This window comes from Protomyctophum parallelum (assembly GCF_964188405.1).
Source record: "Protomyctophum parallelum genome assembly, chromosome: 10".
Classification (NCBI taxonomy): Eukaryota; Metazoa; Chordata; class Actinopteri; order Myctophiformes; family Myctophidae; genus Protomyctophum; species Protomyctophum parallelum.
In genome coordinates, this window is record NC_139704.1 from 26,501,115 (window position 1) to 26,523,930 (window position 22,816).

Sequence of the window (22,816 nt, forward strand, 5' to 3'; positions counted from 1 at the left end):
AATCACCCACTTCAACTCCCTGTGATGTGACAAAGCAGATTCTCAATCTCAGACTATTGCAGTCCTGTAACTTATAGTATTAAATCTTGCGACGTGTTTATGGCGTGTAGATCCGACACCTTTTGTCAAGCTAGTGTAAATGATTCAGTCAGTGACACATTAATTGAAATGAAAAAAAAAACACTCTTGAACCACATGTGTTTGCAGCTCTGTTTATTTCATAGTTTCATGGTGGAATGTGCGCCGGTCAAAAAGCGGACTCTACAGTGGGCGGCATCCCAGCAAATGTTGTGTTTTTTTCCTCCTTTTAAATAAATATAAATCATATGAGGGTTCATTGCGCCGGATAATGCGGACGATCACGCTGCAAATTTGAACACAGAACAGAGCTCAGAAATACATACGGTATAAATTGCAGGTGCTGTATGAAAAACAAACAACAAACGGTACACTTTGTGCATATGCATATAAGCATCACAAAAATAGTGGTTTAATACTGACAAGAGCCCATAGACTATAGAGCATCGCGACGAGCAGCCCGGAAGAGAATTTCCCACACGTTTTTTCGTTCGTCGGGGGCGGGACTGCGACGCTCTATTCCTGCTTCCCCCCATCAGGCATGTTCCGTCTAGCGGGGCAGTGTTACAGTCAAATTGGTGACCTGACAATCGTGAACATGTTGTGGTTTAGCTGCAGACGCCCTTCATCCAGTAAGTAAGCAAGGTAAACGCATCCATCAGATGCAGAGAGACAGTGTGGTGTAGTAGTGCCTCAGTAATATAGGATCAGTATAATATCAAAACATAAATTATCTGTACATTGAAACTGTTTTTGGCAGCAAATTTTGATAGTCATAGTCTCTTGAAAAAAGGTAGTCGACGAACATTCTTTGTCAAAGTATTAGTCGACGAAAACAACACTGCATTGAAACTATACGATGCCAGTGTAACGCAAACTCAGGTTTCCCACGTGAAAGTGCAACATCTTAACCACTAGACCAAAGGGACTGGGGGAGATATTAGACTTTAGAGGCCATCAGGCTGCAGGCTCTGAGCCACTCTGCTACACCAAGTCAACAAATTAACCTGGCATCTGTCTTATACTAACATCTAAATGTTAGTTACTAACATGCTATCTAGATTACATTTTAACTTTTGCATAAGACTGCTGCATGGTCTTCACTCTTCACGTAAATCACTGCCATTTGGTTATCGAGTGGTATTTCTCAGGCCACACATTTCCTGGGACATCACTGTGCGCTATTTAAAGTCTCACAAGATGGTCACAGATTTCGGCATGTCACCAATTTCACCGCAACACCGGCTGGAGTGTGGGGGAGACAGAAATGTGAGTGTTGTAATTTGGCTGAGGAGAGTCGCTTGTGGGAAATACCATGATAAAGCGGTGAGCAGGTGCTCAGTCAGAACGGACTTCATTTCCCAGAAGGCTCTCTGTGCCACTCGTACTGTACAAAGCTGTTCAACAGCTGACAAACTTAATATTATAATTTATGCATTTATACATGATTGGAAATATTGAATTCTTACTTATTGACTTGTAGCACATCATGCCATTCTTAGGATAGGGGGGATAAAACCTTTCAACAGCCAAGAATGTATTTTGTGTCTGTGTGAATCCAACCATTCTCAATCTTAGAAAGTATTATTTTTATCGATTCATCAATTTGTCTTGTAGTGTTAAGAGCGAGAGGCAGAATTGAGAAGGCTTTTGTGACACATGCAAACCTGGAATGTTCATTTGAACAATATTATCACGTAGTAAACCAACCTCAATAAGTTCTGTTGCTGTACAAATACAACGCCGTACCACAAACAAACAAAAAAAGAATACACTCCATTCATGGTACTATTTCCAAGGCGTAAGAGCCCCATTTCTCCCATCATGAACACTGTCGTCTGCCTCTAGCTGGCATGACAACTATAGACCGATTCCGTAGCGGGTCTCATGGTCGCAGCCTACGTATTTCCTGTAGGCGGACTCGACGTAGCTTAAAAATAAAATAAAAACGGAATGTCTAATATCCACCGCGGTGGCGGAGACCAGAGCCATTGAGCAATGGTTGAGACAAAGCAGTGAAAGATACATAACGCCAGTCTTACCCAATACCAAATATTTCTGTTTTATTAACACAAGGCTGCTGTACTTTATACCTCATACTTTAAATGCTTAGTATGAGGTATAAAATACAGCAGCCTTGTGTTCATAAAACAGAAAGATTGGGTATTGGGTAAGACTGAAATTATGTATCTTGCAGGATTCTTCACTGCTTTGTCTCAACCATTACTCAATGGCTCTGGTCTCAGCCATCGCGGTGGATATTAGACATTCCGTTTTATTTTATTTGTTATGTTGCCACTACTGTTGGAGCAGCCATAAACTACACAGGTTCATCTCGATGTTCTGGGCATCTTTGTAATGTTAGTGTTAGTAAAAAAGCAGGTAAAGGAGTAAAGTTTGAGGCAAACTAACATCAGTCACTCTGCCGTTCACTGTATGGGAAGAGGTGCGCCTGGTGAGGGTTTTACCCCCGCAGCTACGTCGAGTCCGCCTACAGGAAATACGTAGGCTGCGACCATGAAACCGGTACGGAATCGGTCTATAGCATTTACAGGTGAGCCAGTGTGACTGGTTCATTGACATGCATTCTGGGGCAATGCCACTCACACTGGACTGGTTGGCATGCATTCTGGTGCAATGCCACTTACACTGGCCGTCTGTCTTTATATGTATTTACTATTTTTGAGTGAGAGAGAGAGAGAGAGAGGTGGGGGGGGGGGAGTTGCACCACTCAGTTCACACAGGTGTGTTTTTTTTATATGGCCATTTAGACGTATTAGACATCCGTTAGACATGCTCAAATAAACGTTTAAAATCTTGTTTGAAATTAAACCTACCGTAAACAATGATGTCACTGGTAGGCAGGTCTTATAATGAGCATTAGAGAGGACCAACTCTATGAAGATAAGGTTGAACATGGGCATAGTGCTGCTTTAAGAATTCTACAGTGCTATTCACATGCATGTCCATTGTTATAGGAGGGAAGAGGGTGAAGTAATGGAGAGTTCCAGTTGGATGTGCAACGTTCACCGAGACCAGGAGGCAGAAACGAGATAGTTAGGAACCAAATGGACCCTTATGGGTCTGTAACTCAGAGAGAGTACAAATGGAACCAAATGGTACACTCTCAGAGTTAAATCCACTTTGATTTTACAATATGTATTGGGGTCCCAGAGATAGAAATTCCATTAAATAGGGGGCCGTAGGCCCAGGCGGTGGCGTAACGGTCTGGGCACCCGACCGGTAATCCAGTCGCAGTGTGCCGCGGGTTCGACTCCCGAGCCCGACACGGCCTTTACTGCATGTCTTCCCCCATCTCTCTCCCGTTTCCTGTCAGCCTACTGTCTGTCCCTTCAAAAAACCAATAAAAGGTGTAAGCCGCAAAAAAGATATAAAAAAAAAAAAGATAGGGGGCCGTAGAGCCGTAAAAACCTTCTCTTATGGGGGTCCTTGGCATGTATTTTCAAATGGGGGGTCCGCAGGCTAACAAGTATCATTTTGGGGGTCCTTGACATGAAAAGTTTTGGGAACCACTGACATATATATCTCATATAATAATGCTGCAAAGTGCTACAGTTTGTACTGTAGTCCTAAACCCTGGGAGTGAGCTGGCAATTGGGTTCCCTTGTCAGATTCCAAGTGCTTTATGTGTTAACACAATTAACACAATGTGCCCGTGTTCGGGGGAGGGAAGCCAGGTGGGGAGGTCCCCCCAGCTCCTACGAGCTGGGGGGAGCCAGTAGAATACAACAGTAAATCATCCCGGTGGGGGCTCCTCACTGGCAGGTGAGCCAGTAGGATACAACAGTACGTCCTCCCGGTGGGGGCTCCTCACTGACAGGTGAGCCAGTAGGACACAACAGTTTGTCCTCCCGGTGGGGGCTCCTCACTGACAGGTGAGCCAGTAGGACACAACAGTTTGTCCTCCCGGTGGGGGCTCCTCACTGGCAGGTGAGCCAGTAGGATACAACAGTACGTCCTCCCGGTGGGGGCTCCTCACTGACAGGTGAGCCAGTAGGACACAACAGTTTGTCCTCCCGGTGGGGGCTCCTCACTGACAGGTGAGCCAGTAGGACACAACAGTTTGTCCTCCCGGTGGGGGCTCCTCGCTGGCAGGTGAGCCAGTAGGATACAACAGTACGTCCTCCCGTTGGGGGCTCCTCACTGGCAGGTGAGCCAGTAGGACACAACAGCAGTGACGGGGGGTGTGGGGAGTAATTAATTGGCACACTGACTCAATTGAGGAAAAAAAAAAAAATTGGCACAATTGACTCGAAAAAATAAAAAAAATACAAATAAAACATTTATACATCTGTCTGTCACGTCTGTCTGTCTGTGCAAAAGAAGCGCTGAATCCCCCCCATTGTCTTTGCCCTACTGTAAATCAAAGTAGTTGAAGCATATACTGTATAGCTTGCCGCTTATCAGAAATGGACATGGAAAAATATACTTATTTTTTTTCAAATATATCTTCGCGAACGGAAATGGCGAACAGATGACGACTTCCTCTCTCGGCTTTCGGGGGGGGGGGGGGGGGGGGGGTTTGTTGTAGTTCCAGACTCTCGATGTAATGTAGCATTCGGAGATGGCGGAACAGTCGTCTGGCGGCGCGAGACTTAACAACAACACCTAGGAGTAACCGTCAGCCAAAAAACATCCGTCCTTCCGTCAGTTCTTGTAGGGTTTGTTGATGACCTGGTCGATCCACCGCAGGAAGCGGCTGACCCTCGTGTAGACGCCCGGGAAGGAGGGGTCGCCGCAGCCGTGACCCCAGGAGATGACCCCGGTCAGGACCCAGCGGCCACCCTCTCCCTGGCACACCAGCGGCCCCCCGCTGTCCCCCTGGCAGCTGTCCACGCGCCGGCGCTCCGACAGGCTGCCGGCACACAGCATGCGGCTGGTGTAGCGCTCACCGTAGCGCTTCTTACACCTCCAGGACGGCAGCAGAGGAACCCACGCCTGGAGGAGCGTGCGGGAGTACTCCTGGTCTGAGAGGGAAAGCACACAACCACATAGATTAGTTTAGTATGGGAGTACTCCTGGTCTGAGAGGGAAAGCACACAACCACATAGATTAGTTTAGTATGGGAGTACTCCTGGTCTGAGAGGGAAAGCACACAACCACATAGATTAGTTTAGTATGGGAGTACTCCTGGTCTGAGAGGGAAAGCACACAACCACATAGATTAGTTTAGTATGGGAGTACTCCTGGTCTGAGAGGGAAAGCACACAACCACATAGATTAGTTTAGTATGGGAGTACTCCTGGTCTGAGAGGAACAGAACACAATCAGAGACATTAGATTAGATTGAAAGGAGAATGAAAACCAAACAAAAACGTTTGAGAACTACTGACTTAGAAGGCCTTTGTAGAATGGGCCAAAGAAGTTTAGGGATAAGGGGGTTAGCACGGCCGAAAATATAGCCCCTGGTCTGAGAGGGAAAGAACACAACCAGAGACATTAGATTAGATTACGGTAGATTAGATTGAAAGGAGAATGAAAACAAAAAAAAAAACATTTGAGAACTACTGACTTAGAAGGCCTTTGTAGGGCCTCGGGTCTTAATGGTTAAATGAACCTGTGACTCGCCATCCGGTGATGTAGGGCAGGGCCTCTTACCCAGGCCCGGACTGACAATGGAACTTGCAGGGCCCTGTGCGAGACTATTTCAAAGGTTTACAGCTGTTGCTTCCATCGAAACCGTATTCATAGGTCCCTGATTTCAATGTTAACGCAACACAGGAACCCCCGCTAGTATTTTTGGTCATCCAACAGTTTATTAACCACTCGCGGTGGGAGGAGACTCAAACATAGCAGATCCAGCTTTGGGGAGCAGCCTTATAACTCTATATGGGAGCAGCCTTATAACTCTATGGGAGCAGCCTTATAACTCTATGGGAGCAGCCTTATAACTATGGGAGCAGCCTTATAACTCTATGGGAGCAGCCTTATAACTCTATGGGAGCAGCCTTATAACTCTATGGGAGCAGCCTTATAACTATGGGAGCAGCCTTATAACTCTATGGGAGCAGCCTTATAACTCTATGGGAGCAGCCTTATAACTCTATGGGAGCAGCCTTATAACTCTATGGGAGCAGCCTTATAACTCTATGGGAGCAGCCTTATAACTCTATGGGAGCAGCCTTATAACTCTATGGGAGCAGCCTTATAACTATGGGAGCAGCCTTATAACTATGGGAGCAGCCTTATAACTATGGGAGCAGCCTTATAACTCTATGGGAGCAGCCTTATAACTATGGGAGCAGCCTTATAACTATGGGAGCAGCCTTATAACTCTATGGAAGCAGCCTTATAACTCTATGGGAGAAGCCTTATAACTCTATGGGAGCAACGGCGATAGTGCTGGCTGTCATTCACTGGGCGTGCAAAGCGCAAAAAGTGTCCTTCTTGATTGTGTTGCACTTACGCAAATCACACGCACTTTTTGATTTGGTGTAGCTCCAGGGCCCTCGGAGGGGTCGATTCGGCGCTGCTCTTACCTGTGACTCCCCATCCGGTGATGACGCAGGCTGCGGGCCTCTTGCCCCGCTTGGCGGCGCCCTGCTGCGGCTGCGGTGCGGGCAGACACGCAGCGTTGGTGTGCGGGTTGAACGACACGCAGTTGCCCTCGGTGCCCTTGAGCCTAAGCAGGGCGATGTCGTACTCCCAGCCCTGCGTGTGGTACTTCCGGTGCACCACGATGCGCTCCGGCGACAGGCTGCGCTCAAAGTCGTCGCGCTCCTCCGTGTGGTAGTCGCCCAGACGCAGCACGTAGCGCGACGGGTCCCTGCCGAACCTGCGGCCCGGTGGTGGGAATAAAAGTACTCAAATGTTGTACACCCAACGTTGCAATAATACAACATATTTCAATTAATTAATTAATTATTATTATTTGTTATTTTTTCACCTAAACGTCATCATTGATGTTCATTGCAAAGCCATTGGTCATGATATTTGCATATAAATACCCCCCACAGAGGCTGAAATTCACACAAATTAAAAATCTCTGGACTCTCTGGAAAATAACTGTAATATATGTTTTTTTTGTGATCATTAGAATGTTGAGAACATGTTTTATTTATTACTGTGAAAGATATCCCCCAAATGTAAATGATTAAATTATTATTATTATTATATATATTTTTATATAAAAGAAATTAACATAACATAATTTCCTCTAAGTCCTAGTAGTACAAGGTAGTAAGGTTGAAATCTCTTTTTTGCAAGTAGAAATATATCCGGGTGTTACAGGGTTAAAGGACAACTTTAGTTGTTTTCAACCAAGGTTCATGTTTTAGGTTGTTGAAAGATGAGTGTTAATAATCTTTTCATTTGCTGCTTTCTTTAGTTTTAGCGATTTTAGCTATTTTTGACAGGGGGGGGGGGGGGGGCGGGGGCATTCAAAACATGGGGCTAAATATGTATTTATTTCCTAAATATTATGGCAATTTATTATTTTTATTATTTACTATAGTCCTAGATGTAATTTATTGGGGTCTAGCCCAAAGAAATGACATCTGGCCACAAAAGATCACAGGATCTACTGAATGCGAAGGGGGGAAGCCACACTGTGGGTCATAGGCACAAAGTTTGACACAATCAGTAGATCCGTGATCTTTTGTGGTCAAATATGATTTCTTGGGATCTAGTAGGACTATAGTAAATAATAAAAAAAGAAATCGCTATAACATTTTGTAAAAAAAATACATATTTAGCCCCATTTTCGATTTCCCTGCCCCCCTGTCAAAAACAGCTAAAATCCCTAAAACGAAAGAAAGCAGCACATGAAAAATAATGAACACTCATCTTTTACTTTCTCTAATAACAACCTAAAACATGAACCTTGGTTGAAAAAGTTGTGCTTTAAAGGGACGTATTTGCCATGTATTACTATTTTAAAACAAGCCAATCTACATCGTCACGTTGTGAGCTTGTAGATCGGCTATTTGAACTATTTTAAAATGTGGTAAAAAGATTAACACAACATGACCACCGGAGGTCGCCGTTTCCTACCTCTTGAAGCAGTGTGCTGCAGTCAGCACCCAGCAGGAGTTGATGAGAGTGGCTCCACATAGAGGATGGTTGCCTTTAGAGTGAGACCTGAGCCACAGAGACACCTGCCACGGCCAGTCGCCCCTAAACACACAATGTCCATGATGTTAACCTGCCCTCAGTCCCTCCTAAACACACAATATCCATGATGTTAACCTGCCCTCAGTCCCTCCTAAACACACAATATCCATGATGTTAACCTGCCCTCAGTCCCTCCTAAACACACAATATCCATGATGTTAACCTGCCCTCAGTCCCTCCTAAACACACAATATCCATGATGTTAACCTGCCCTCAGTCCCTCCTAAACACACAATATCCATGATGTTAACCTGCCCTCAGTGCCTCCTAAACACACAATATCCATGATGTTAACCTGCCCTCAGTCCCTCCTAAACACACAATATCCATGATGTTAACCTGCCCTCAGTCCCTCCTAAACACACAATATCCATGATGTTAACCTGCCCTCAGTCCCTCCTAAACACACAATATACATGATGTTAACCTGCCCTCAGTCCCCCCTAAACACACAATATCCATGATGTTAACCTGCCCTCAGTCCCCCCTAAACACACAATATCCATGATGTTAACCTGCCCTCAGTCCCCCCTAAACACACAATATCCATGATGTTAACCTGCCCTCAGTCCCTCCTAAACACACAATATACATGATGTTAACCTGCCCTCAGTCCCTCCTAAACACACAATATCCATGATGTTAACCTGCCCTCAGTCCCCCCTAAACACACAATATCCATGATGTTAACCTGCCCTCAGTCCCCCCTAAACACACAATATCCATGATGTTAACCTGCCCTCAGTCCCCCCTAAACACACAATATCCATGATGTTAACCTGCCCTCAGTCCCTCCTAAACACACAATATACATGATGTTAACCTGCCCTCAGTCCCTCCTAAACACACACTATACATGATGTTAACCTGCCCTCAGTCCCCCCTAAACACACACTATACATGATGTTAACCTGCCCTCAGTCCCCCCTAAACACACAATATCCATGATGTTAACCTGCCCTCAGTCCCTCCTAAACACACACTATACATGATGTTAACCTGCCCTCAGTCCCCCCTAAACACACACTATACATGATGTTAACCTGCCCTCAGTCCCCCCTAAACACACACTATACATGATGTTAACCTGCCCTCAGTCCCCCCTAAACACACAATATACATGATGTTAACAAATGTTCGTCGACTACCTTTTTTCACGGAGGAAAACTAAATGGAAACTACCAAGCTACGATGACTAAGACTAAATATAGTGACAATTTTGTCAACAAATACAAACTAGACTAAATTGTTAGGAAGTGGACAAAAGATCCAGTATAAGTCATGTTATTATGTTGGTTGCATGCTGAAAATGCCGATCTACAAGCTCACAACGTGTCGCAGCGTGACGCGTTGTGAGCTTGTAGATCGGCTATTTTCAGTAAGCGTCAAATCGGCCAATACGGCACCATCAAGGCCCGCCAAATACATTTTAGTCGACTAAATCAACTGTAGATTTAGTCGACTAAAATTGTATGATATTTAGTCGACCGTCTAAAACTAGACTAAACACTAAAACATTCCAGGTGACTAAAATATGACTTAAACTAAATTAAGTTGTATTCCAAAGACTAAATCAAAATTTGCTGCCAAAATCAACAACACTGCACTGACCTCAGTGACTTGTCCCCTCCTATGATCCGCCTGCGTCTCCGCTGGTTGTTGTCGTTGTTGGGCCTCAGGCCGCAGGTGTGCGTCGCGATGGCACCGGCGCCCCCGGCGGGCTCGGGGGTGTAGTCGCAGATGACGCCTGCGTCCTCACTGTGGCGGCAGTCGTGCGCGTCCTGGCCCTCGGCCGAGCACGCCCCCAGAGCGCGCTCCGTTCCCATGCAGCGCACGTTGTCCAGGTGGATGGGCCCGTGGCCCTCGCCGAAGTACGCCATGGAGCGACCTTTGGCCACTCCCCTTTGTAATAATAATAATAAAACTTTATTTGTATAGCACCTTTCATGACATAAAATGCAGCTCAAAGTGCTTTACAGAGCAATGGAGAAAGAAAGAAAAGAAAAGCAAGGCATAAAACATAGAAAAATAATAGCAGTAATGCAATACAGTGAGGACATAAAAAAATAAAATATCAATTAAAAGAGTGTAGAAGTGGGTCTTGACTTGAGCTGTGCTTTAAAAATGTCTACAGAGGCTGCCTGTCGAAAGTACAGTGGGAGTTTGTTCCACACTGTCAGCCCGTAGAAGCAAAAAGCTGCTTCACCGTATTTTTTTGTTGCCATTTTTTTAGGCACAGCAAGCAGGCCAGCAGTGGATGACCTGAGGGGGCGGTTTGGAACATATTTAGGGAGGCAGTCATGTAGGTGCGAGACCATTGAGAGCTTTATAAACAAGTAAAATTATTTTAATCAATCCTAAAAACAACCGGAAGCCAATGCAGTGAAGCTAAAACTGGAGTAATATGTTCTCCCATCTTAGTTTTAGTTAAAACTCTGGCTGCCGCATTTTGGGGTTCATGTGAGACATTAACCCCATTTAGCACCGACACCAGATTCTACAAAATGTCTTGTTGTCACTGCTGTCATTATTGAGAAACCCCCGACTTACGTGAACCCCAGCTGCCTGCAGACCACGCCCGCGTTGATGTCATTCCAGCCGTCGTCGCACACCGTTCCCCATTGGCCGTTGACGAACACCTCGACGCGCCCCTCCTTCCTGCTCTCTCCAGCTACCAGACGCACCAGAGGCCCTGGACAACATAGCACAAAACTATTTGCTTAATTGTTTTCCTTTTTTGAGAGGCGCTCCCAATATGCCTGGCTTTTGAAATGACGTCATATGGAAGCCATGTCTATGGACTTTTCATTTTTACGTTTGTTAGGACACAGGCCCAGGCATGTCGTTGGAGTCTCCTCCCCTACTGTGTACCTACCAATGGGAGGAGGCATCAGCCCAGGCATGTCGTTGGAGTCTCCTCCCCTACTGTGTACCTACCAATGGGAGGAGGCATCAGCCCAGGCATGTCGTTGGAGTCCCCCCCACGCTCGCAGCGCACCGCCACGTCCTCGCTGTGTGAGCAGTCATGGCGTCCCCACTCGTCGCGGCGACACGCCAGCAGCGAGCTCTCCGCGCCCTGGCACTGCACCTCGTCCAGCAGGATCAGCCCCGCACCCTCCCCATAGACCCCGTCCGGTGCCACCTCCGCTCGGCCCCTGGTGGACACACACAAGCGAACACCCCAGACCAGTTTTCTAAGTTGCTCGATTCAGTATATGGATATTTGATATTCATTTTATCTGCCCTGCCCCCTTCCTATACAAATAGGAGCCTAATATCTACATATCAGCATCCCAGCAGCACCCACCTGAATCCCAGCTGCCCGCAGAGCGTTGTACTATAGGGGCCTAGTATCTACATAGACCCATAGACTATACACCGACCTGAATCCCAGCTGTACTATAGGGGCCTAGTATCTACATAGACCCATAGACTATACACCCACCTGCATCCTAGTATCTACATAGACCCATAGACTGTACTATAGGGGCCTAGTATCTACATAGACCCATAGACTGTACTATAGGGGCCTAGTATCTACATAGACCCATAGACTATACACCCACCTGAATCCAAGCTGCCTGCAGACCACCTGAGCGTTGAGTTGTGTCCAGTTGTCGTCACACACCGTGCCCCAGTCCCCCTGGTGGTACACCTCCAGACGGCCCTCCCAGGGGCTGTCTGCCCCCACCAGGCGAACCACTCCGTCTGCAAATGCACGCACACGCACACGCACACACACACACACACACACACACACACACACACACACACATACACACACACACACACACACACACACACATTTCTTTGTCGAATGTCTGAGTCAATCATTCGATGACCGGGGTGTGGGTGGGTGGCTGGTACCCTGAGACTCCGCTGGTCGTCACATTATTGGCTCAGGAATGTGACGAATTCAGGACTTCATGGAGAAAATATGTCATTTTCTGGGAGAACTTCAACTTTAACTACAGTAGTTTTCAATACGTTTACTTCTACTGTTTACTACTACATCTCAGAGGCAAATATTCTACACTCCACTACAATTATTTGAAACCTTTAGCCCTATTTAAACTTTGGCTATTAGGCCCGCATACCACACCAATGAATCACCACCCAACTCCTTAGTATAGTTGCATGTAGTTGCAAGCAACCACAGTGCCGTCTGTCGTATATGTGAACTACGCCTAGGGCCCCAGGAGTTGCTAGAGGCCCCCCCCGAATATGTCCTCAAAGTCATGCATCCAACAAGCTTTGAACTTTGAACACGCTTCTCCATTCCAGAGAAAATGGCCAAAACATCTTGAAAACGGCGTTATGTCGTATGTCGTTATGTCGTATGATCAACCGGCGAAAGAAACTAGATACCCGAGTAAAGTTCACTTTGAGCTGCATCCAACTACCCCTCTCTGCCTAGATAAAAAGAGAAGGATCCGGGCACACAATGTTAAAAAATTAGGAACGCCTTTATTAAATTAAAAAGGCGACTGCCAACATGTTTCGACCTAACAGGTCTTCATCAGGGCAAGACTCTCTACCGCTTAGGGCCCCCAGATAGAAAGGGCCAGGCCTGTGCAAGCATTATCCCCAATGGCAGTTGCAACTTGCAAGAAGTTGCATTGATGTGACATTAAAACTTAAAACTGTTTTGTTGCAAGGAGTTGCGACTAGTTGCATTGGTATGGTTTGAGCCTTTCAAATAGCCGATCTACATGCTCAGTAGCCTGGAACTCACCTATGGCATAGGCAGCTCCCGGCAGGATCCGCCGGGAGAGAAACTGTGCGCAGCTGCGTGTGTATGTACGGGTGTGTGTGTGTGTGTGCGTCAATTTAACAAAGGTGCAGACGATCAGAAATCAGCAGAGAGTGATCGACGTTTGCGCTACTCTCGGACCCAGACTTTCTTTTTCTCCCTGGAAATAAAAACGTCTGGGTTTCCGAGGCTACATGCTCAGTGGTTTCCACCACTGCATACTATCGGTCTGCTCTACGCAGGAAGATCCTGGGTGTTAATTTAGCGTGGTAGCCACGGTAACGGTCATCAGGACACCTGGTTATTAATGCAGTGTGTGAAGATGCATGCTAACTAGTCATCCAGGCTAACAGGTTGACCGGGATGCATGTGCACGCACCATCCTCCTTGAGTTAGTTTAACCCATTTAGACCTACCATCGATTCTACAAATATCTTCAACATTGTAACAGTTTTCTGAAAAACCTATGTTTCTATGTCAGTGGTTCTCAACTTATTTCATGTCAAGTACCCCCAGAATTATATATATTTGGCCGCGGACCCCCATCTGAAAATATGTTGTTCCAGGGACCCCCCCAGAAGCAAAGATTTGAGTTAAAAACATTCACTGTGAAAGAATATATTCAAAGATGGATAAAAACCAAAGGTTGTTTGTTAAAAGGTTGTTTTTGCTCTATATTGTGATAGTATTGCTATAGAGTGTTTGTTCAGTAACAGTGTTAAAAACTCTATTGTGTGATATAATCATTGCTAGAGTGTTTGCTCAGTAACAGTGTTAAATATAGCTCTAGTATATTGTGAAAATAATTACTGATATATGTCACATCGCAACACATTGTGAGCTTGTAAATTGTATTTTCAAATGGCCAAAATGAAGTGGCTATAATACTGTATCATGTTTAGTAATAATAATCAAAATCTACAAAGTAACTAGTAACTTTGCTTTGAAAATAATTGTAGTGGAATAAAAGTACAACATTTGCCTCTGAGATGTAATGGAGTGGAAGTAAAAGTACTGGAAATTGGAAATACTCAAGTAAAGTATAAATACCTCAAAATTGTACTTAAGTACAGTACTTAAGTAAAAGTACTTAGTTACTAATAAATGTAGTGAGTGTCCATCGCTGACCTGTGTAGGGGTTGAGACTAAGTGAATGTAGCGAGTGTCCAGCGCTGACCTGTGTAGGGGTTGAGTGAATGTAGCGAGTGTCCAGCGCTGACCTGTGTAGGGGTTGAGTGAATGTAGCGAGTGTCCAGCACTGACCTGTGTAGGGGTTGAGTGAATGTAGCGAGTGTCCAGCGCTGACCTGTGTAGGGGTTGAGTGAATGTAGCGAGTGTCCAGCGCTGACCTGTGTAGGGGTTGAGTGAATGTAGCTAGTGTCCAGTGCTGACCTGTGTAGGGGTTGAGTGAATGTAGCTAGTGTCCAGCGCTGACCTGTGTAGGGGTTGAGTGAATGTAGCTAGTGTCCAGCGCTGACCTGTGTAGGGGTTGAGTGAATGTAGCTAGTGTCCAGCGCTGACCTGTGTAGGGGTTGAGTGAATGTAGCGAGTGTCCAGCGCTGACCTGTGTAGGGGTTGAGTGAATGTAGCGAGTGTCCAGCGCTGACCTGTGTAGGGGTTGAGTGAATGTAGCGAGTGTCCAGCGCTGACCTGTGTAGGGGTTGAGTGAATGTAGCGAGTGTCCAGCGCTGACCTGTGTAGGGGTTGAGTGAATGTAGCGAGTGTCCAGCGCTGACCTGTGTAGGGGTTGAGAATAAGTGAATGTAGCGAGTGTCCAGCGCTGACCTGTGTAGGGGTTGAGTGAATGTAGCTAGTGTCCAGCGCTGACCTGTGTAGTGGTTGAGTGAATGTAGCTAGTGTCCAGCGCTGACCTGTGTAGGGGTTGAGTGAATGTAGCTAGTGTCCAGCGCTGACCTGTGTAGGGGTTAAGTGAATGTAGCTAGTGTCCAGCGATGACCTGTGTAGGGGTTGAGTGAATGTAGCGAGTGTCCAGCGCTGACCTGTGTAGGGGTTGAGTGAATGTAGCTAGTGTCCAGCGCTGACCTGTGTAGGGGTTGAGTGAATGTAGCGAGTGTCCAGCGCTGACCTGTGTAGGGGTTGAGTGAATGTAGCTAGTGTCCAGCGCTGACCTGTGTAGGGGTTGAGTGAATGTAGCGAGTGTCCAGCGCTGACCTGTGTAGGGGTTGAGTGAATGTAGCGAGTGTCCAGCGCCGACCTGTGTAGGGGTTGAGTGAATGTAGCGAGTGTCCAGCGCTGACCTGTGTAGGGGTTGCAGGATACTCCGGCGTCCTCCATGTGGTCACAGTTGTGCTGCTCCCAGGCGTTGTGGGGACATTCCTCCAGGGACAGCTCGTTGCCCGTGCACTGGACCCCGTCCAGCAGGATGGGCCCCGCGCCCTGACCGAAGTGTCCCCAACCCCACGCTCTGGGGACGCCTCTGGAGCGGGACGAGAAGGACAGACAACACATATCATGTGGTGAAAGAAGTACTCGATGTCTCCCATGTTATTGTCTCCTAGTTTTGTACCTTTATTTTGGTAGTGCAAGTATTATATTACATCTCTACTGCCGGGAAGAAACCACCAACTCCAAAATGTTAATTTTTCAGGGAATTAAAAATATACGTTTGTCACCAAATGAACAAAATAGAGAACTATTTCCATTTCTGCTAAGCAGCAAGCTATATATACTTAGATGATTTATATTTATATAAGGATCAATTCGCGCGACTGTAAAGACGAAACGGAAGTGGGGAGGAGGCTCAGTCTGAGACTATGCGGAAAATGGAAGGCGGGGGTTTTCAGAGTAAAATCTCATCTGCTTGGCACTCTAGCACTCACTTATTCTGAAAAACTATGGCGGCACCAGAAGTGTTAACTCCTTTAAAGGGTAAGACCACTTTTTGAGAGGTTTGGGTTGTTTTCTTACCTTATTATTATTATGTGTTGTTTATTAGCAATTTAAGAAATAAAAACTGTCGCTCATTGACTTCCATTGCAACGGGGAAACAGCTCTCAAAGTCACTCTTTTAGCACAAAAACCAATGCAACAAAAGCTGATTCTGACAGTTTATATGACATCAGGAAAACTCATGCGGTTTTATTTTTAATAAGAAATGTAAATTTTGTCTTGTTTTGACTAATTTGTGTAGAAAGAAGATCCGGTAGGTATGCCTACACCGACCTAATCACTGCTGTTCACGTTGAGTAAGAAACAATCTGATTGGACCAAAACTGTACACACACTCCTGAAGCATATTATTGGAATGCCGTTGAGCCACGACGGGGATGAAAACAAATGGATTTGATCTTGTGCGCTTGTCACTAAAAACATACACAATCGACGTGTTTGAGGGAGACACTTTAGAAGTTTAGAAGACACTTTAGAAGAAGTGTCTGGGACTACTCGTATGCGAGGCTGCAGCTGGGTGCATCTCAAACAGTGTGGAGACTTGTTTACAAACGAAACCTCGCAAGATGTCCCCGCGAGAGTTGGGAACGCCGGAATACTGCTTCAGTATATCTCCAACCAAAATAGTAACGTTATAAATCTATCTTAAAAGACGAAAATAAAACTGCATGAGTTTTCCTGAAACTGTCAGAATCAGCTTTTGTTGCGTTGGTTTATGTGCTAGAGTGACTTTGAGAGCTGTTTCCTCGTTAAGTCAATGAGCGACTGTTTTTATTTCTTAATTGCTAATAAACAACAACAGAGCGAAATAACTCATGGAATGGACTAGTTTGACCATAATAAGGTAAGAAAACAACCCAAACCTCTCAAAAAGTGCATCAAAATGGGAGTATATACACAGTATGACTTCTTCCAGGACACACACATAGTGGGCCATGTCTAATAAACCAGCTGGTCTTTTTAAGTGTGTTAAAAATATGACTGCTTTTTCCATTTGTCTCCACTGAGAGCCAAGCTGGAAGCCCTGTCAAACAGAGAGCTCTAAATGTATGTCTCTCTGTTGCTATACGACTGGGCTGAGGATGAGACATGAATATTTGATCTGAAGGAACTAGTTTTTATTGGGTCATAGTGAGAGAGAGAGAGAGAGAGAGAGAGAGAGAGAGAGAGAGGAAGAAGAAGAGAGCCAACTCAGAATATTTTGATGTCATGGGATGGATATTAGTACGGTAGGACGTTGCCAGGACGAATGAGGAAGACAGGATGGAATTACATGCACGTACACACGGACACGCACGTACACACACACACACACACACACACACACACACACACACACACACACACACACACACACACACACACACACACACACACACACACACACACACACACACACACACACACACACACACACACACACACACACACACACACAAAAACCCATACAAAATATTTATTTAACCATACAAATGGGTCCAGGTGAACTCGACCCCAACTTGTTACGGACTGTTCTGAAGTCTAGGCGTTTACTGCCCGTAACATGTATGAAAGAACAACACCGCTCATAAAAGAGTATTTCTTTTAATACTCAAAGTCAAATAAATTACAAAGTGGCTCAAGTGCATGACGAACAATGATAACAGGATGGCTCTGTGAGCCCAGAATTACTGAATGAAGGAACAGTTGAATACCTTACATTACAGAAGTTCAGACACTATCTTTATGAGGCCTTTTTTTATTTAACCTGCTGGTCCAACCTAATCCTAACGCAACCATGTCCCCTAAACACAACCCTCCAAATCCCTGTCCCTTTCCCTGACCCCATTACCTCAATCTTTACATAAATGAAACCCTAACTGTAATTTTTTTTTATTTAACCTTAAGAATGAGCCGTTTCCTCCGTCCAGAACAATGGACCTTTTTGTGGTTCCATTATCCTTGTGGGCAGTTGTTTTGCTCTTTTGGTGAAAGATGGTTCACACATACTGTACATGCGCACACTCACACACTCACACACGCACACACACACTCACACACAGTTCCGTACCACAAACGGTGCAGAGCGCTCCCACACTGCGTTGGCTCCATAAATCATTCATGGTCTACATTCCATCCACTAGATTTAATGCTCCGACATCTCCGTATAAAACCCCAACCGTCCACAAACCGACCGCACGTCTCCTCGTCAGAGTGCTCGGTCCAGCCTCGCTACAGGAGCACAGCCAACGGTTTGCCTTAGTCAGCCTCATGGTGGCGCTCTGAGGACTCTCAAAGGCCAGGGCTGGTCCATAATGTGACTTCCGGGTCAAAATCAGTGTTGATTTCGTCGACTAAAACCAAGACAAAAAATGTTCGTCGAAAATGTTTCACTGATGAAAACTAAATGGTTGTCTATAGACCATCTCTTCATCATACTATAATTAACCAAATGTCTGAATGTCTGAATGTGTGTCTGAGGTGCTATTTACACGAGGACCATCTCCAGATAAAACGGCAAAGTCCCGTTGTGTTCTCTCTTTTTTTTTACCCTTTACACGAGAACGCACACGTTATGCTATAATGTGCTATTATGCTATAATGTCGCTAGGTGGCGATAACGCTGCCAAATAGACCAGTCACCCACGTACAAGAAGAAGAACCCCTTCATGCAAGCCTGCGCAACACGGCTCCGTCTTTTTGGCAAATCTAGAACTTCCTGTTTGAGAGCTAGCAAATTTAAGACATTTGGTTGCTTTCAGAATAAAAGTTTAGTTAATTAAATAATTATTACATTACATTATTAGTATTATTATTACATTACAGTTATTGTAAAGACACACATTATGTTTCTGTGTAAAAATAAGTAATTAAATAACACAGAAACATAATGTGTGTCTTACAGCATCATTTAAATGCTTAATTTGTAGTTTTAATGTGCAAATAACTTTTTTTAAATACTCTAGAGGGTACTTTTATTTTGAAGAGATCGTCTTAAATTTGCTGGCTTAGATTTGCCAAAAAAACAGTGCCGCGCAACACTGCTCTGGGCTGACAGGCGCAGCCCAGAGCATGCAGGCAAAACGCGCCACGGGATGGTTATATATTTTATAATACATTAGGCTACATAAGGCTTTTTACATCATGGTTTTACATTCACCATCGCTGATGAGCAGCACTTTGTAGGCGAGGAGGGAGGCTTGTTCAGGAACTCTATTATATAATATATGGCTCTGCATCAATGTAATAAACATATGCGCTGTGAGCCAACGTGAGCCATGATGTCATAAGTTTTGCGGATTCACCGTTTCGCCTGTTTACACGGAGAAGGGATAAAACAGCGTTCTCAAAGATTTCCACTCTGGAAGGTGGTTTCACTTTGTTGCGTTTTCACCTCCTGAGAACATGGTTCTCGTCTAAATGACAGCAGCAAACGATACTTTATTTTGCCGTTTTCTATGAACACCATCCTCGTGTAAATAGCACCTGAGTGTCACTGTCACTGCCGTAGCTCCTCACTGCCTGCACCAATCACTCCCACATTTCACACAGGCATTGACCATAATAATATGGAGGGCGTAACAAAGCCCCTTTTCCAATTTAACTATTAAATTATAAATTAATAATGAATTTATTAGTGAATTAAAAATGTGAAAACGCACCCAGGGCGCAGTACCCACCGCGACCACCGGGCGCAGTACCCCCGCGGTATTCCGGGTAATTAAGGGCTAGTTAGTAAAATCGTTATGCGTACCCCAGGCCCAGCTGTCGGCAGACCACCTCGGCATCGATGTCGTCCCACTGGTCGTCACAGATGGTCCCCCAGCGGCCGCCATGGAACACCTCCACGCGACCCTCAAAGTCCTCCAGACCTCCTACCAGCCTCAGGGGGGCGCCAATGCCTGAGGAAGACAGGGTGAGTGACGTTAATGTAGCGAACAAGGTTATACAAAAGATGCGGAAATAACAAAAAAATTAACAGTGGTCTGACCAATCAGATCAGTTTATTTGGTCAGAGATGCATTTATTTATCTGTATTTCCGCATTCAGCCCAGGATATTTTGTTTAGAATACATTTATTCTAAACAACATGCCATCTAAAAAACATTCTAAGAAATCTAAGAAATACAACAACAGAATAAGTGACCAAGATATATCTGCATACAGTAAGTAGGTGGAGTCTGAAGAGGTGAGTGTACAGACGCAGATGCAGTGGAAAACTGGAAGTCTGTCTGCAGTTCTGACTGCAATGGAGACTTAATTCCACAGTTTGTGAGTCTAGGACGTGTGGAGCGCTGCCCAGGGTGTTTTGGGGGAAGGGAGGAGAGTCTAGGACATGTGGAGCGTTGTCCAGGGTGATTTAGGGAAGGGAGAAGAGTCTAGGACGTGTGGAGCATTGTCCAGGGTGATTTAGGGAAGGGAGAAGACTCTAGGACGTGTGGAGCGTTGTCCAGGGTGATTTAGGGAAGGGAGGAGAGTCTAGGACGTGTGGTGCATTGTCCAGGGTGATTTAGGGAAGGGAGAAGAGTCTAGGACGTGTGGAGCTTTAGGGAAGGGAGAAGAGTCTAGGACATGTGGAGCGTTGTCCAGGGTGATTTAGGGAAGGGAGACGAGTCTAGGACGTGTGGAGTGTTGTCCAGGATGTTTTAGTGAAGGGAGAAGAGTCTGGAACTTGTGGAGCGTTGTCCTGTGTGTTTTAGAGAAGGGAGAAGAGTCTAGGACTTGTGGAGTGCAACGCAGCACCAGTGCACCACCGATACTACATTGTTTTTGTTTTCGTCTCAATTAAGCATGGCATCTGTTTACAGCATCCTATGACAGTGAGCACAGAGGCCCTGGCGCAGTGCCAGCGCTATGCTAACAACTGCTCCTCTCACTATGAGACGCTATCAATTACCATCAAAATACGTCAGCAGTGTAGACTGTGATGATGATGATGATGATGATGACGAGCACAGATATACAACCTCACACACAAACCAGAAAACCCGATCCAGGAGTCACCTCACCTCCTGACCCTCCTGAAAACCCCCCAATGTCTATTTTTCAAAGTTTGGGCAGGACACTTCACACTAGAACCGACATGAGGTTTAGAGAGAGAGAGAGACAGAGAGAGAGAGAGAGAGAGAGAGAGAGAGACAGAGAGAGAGAGAGAGAGACAGAGACAGAGAGATTAGATAGGACAAAGAGAAAGAGGGATAAAGAATGGGAAAAAAGGATATATATATAGATATATATATATATATATAGAGAGAGAGAGAGAGAGAGAGAGAGAGAGAGAGAGAGAGAGAGATTCAGATCGGGACAGACCATGCAGTTATGCAAGGAAAGTATGTGAACACCACATTGGCAGGACACTCCGAGTGGCAGGTGTGTGTGTGTGTGTGTGTGTGTGTGTGTGCGTGCGTGCATGCGTGCGTGCGTGCGTGCGTGTGTGTTTGTGTATATTTAGTAGTCAGAGTGAATAATTCAGTCCGGTACATTATGACACAGAGAGAGAGAGAGAGAGAGATGTGTTCAGTCCGGTACATTATGACACAGAGAGAGAGAGAGAGAGAGAGAGAGATGTGGGGGGAGTTCTGGGCAGATTCTCCCTAACACACACACACACCACCCTTGCCACACCTGCGACACATGTAGAAAATGCACACATGGTATGTGCATGTCAGCTACACACACACACATGATGACATAAACACATGGTCACATCCCAACACACACACACACACACACACACACACACACATTCCTGGTCCCCAGTTGGGACATTACAAATCGTTGCTGTCGGGCAGAAACCACTTATCTCCATGTTTGAACTTTTGTGTTTTTTGTTTGTTTTCATAAATTCACGTTCTACGTTAATCATAACTACAGCGTCACACAACAGCATCAACTGTAGAATATCCACAAGCTAGATCTGCTACTTTTGGAATTTGAATGGTCCTGAAAAGCAACAGTTTTTCGGACATACGAGGTGTCCAGGCGACGGAGACTAAATGGAGTGTAGCGCGGTGCTGGCGTTGCCCTGCACAGCAGGAAGTGTGTACGCTACGATAGGATTCCCTCGGGTCCACTACTGCTCCACACTGTTTATGCTGATGCATGCACAGTATAGTTCAGTCAGACAACTCACAAATAGATTTAACCAATATTTATTATAGAATGAGAATACAAGTGTGCATATGATATTTGACTTGGCGTTCGGCTCTGCTGGATTTTCTCCCTGCTCGGCACGATTAAGCACCAGCATAAAACATTAAGAGCAGGGAGATAAATATACAATAAAACCCCCATGGGGAGCATAAATAACAGAGCCCACCGGTGGTGCTGGGGTGGCGGTGGGAGCAAACATCACATCACAGCAACCAGGAACCATATGCAGAAGGAAGGCAGGAATGGCATGCAGACTAGTGAGCTTAAGTAGCCTGCCCAAATGGTCAGCTGACTGCCACATCAGCAGAATGACATGTGGGTCTTGCACACACTGAATACACCCACATAGTAATGCAGCATGTTAACCCCTTGAGTATAGTATGCGTCTTTGAGAACGACATGAACTCCCTCGAGTGTGACTGACTGAACTAACTCCGCAGGCTACGTGTCATTTAACCAAAAAAGTAACGAATACTAAAATTGGAGAAAAAAAAATATATATATAAAAAAGTGATAACTAACTTAAACTGTATTGTTTAAAATAAAATAAAAACTGAAATGCCTTAGTTTAATTCTCGTTACCAACAGTATCTGAATACTGTATATTGTTTTTTAAATGGTATCTTTTGTTGAGTTTTCATTACACAATAGGCCTACTTACTCTGACCTCTTTGAATCCTGCACCTGCCAAATATCACAAAGTATGAAAAAAAAACTAACACTGAAACTAATACAAACTATTATTATTAAAACTACTATTATTATCCAAAAAAAGATATCAAAATGCGCATGCATGTACCGTATGTGCGT

General features: G+C 45.2%; 1 protein-coding gene across 1 annotated transcript in view; it reads right to left on the bottom strand.

The window, feature by feature from the left end:
- Positions 1-212: 212 nt before the first annotated feature.
- Positions 213-22,816, bottom strand: part of LOC310865566 (neurotrypsin) — a 53,688-nt gene continuing 31,084 nt past the window's right edge. Inside the window, exons 6-14 of the mRNA XM_083774725.1 lie at positions 19,608-19,755; positions 15,223-15,401; positions 11,778-11,919; positions 11,149-11,366; positions 10,762-10,903; positions 9,823-10,113; positions 8,092-8,214; positions 6,579-6,874; positions 213-5,066 (exon numbers count right to left, since the gene is read on the bottom strand). Coding sequence (XP_083630851.1) covers positions 4,747-5,066; positions 6,579-6,874; positions 8,092-8,214; positions 9,823-10,113; positions 10,762-10,903; positions 11,149-11,366; positions 11,778-11,919; positions 15,223-15,401; positions 19,608-19,755 — 1,859 coding nt within the window. The 3' untranslated portion in view covers positions 213-4,746. The remainder of the gene's footprint in view (positions 5,067-6,578; positions 6,875-8,091; positions 8,215-9,822; positions 10,114-10,761; positions 10,904-11,148; positions 11,367-11,777; positions 11,920-15,222; positions 15,402-19,607; positions 19,756-22,816) is intronic.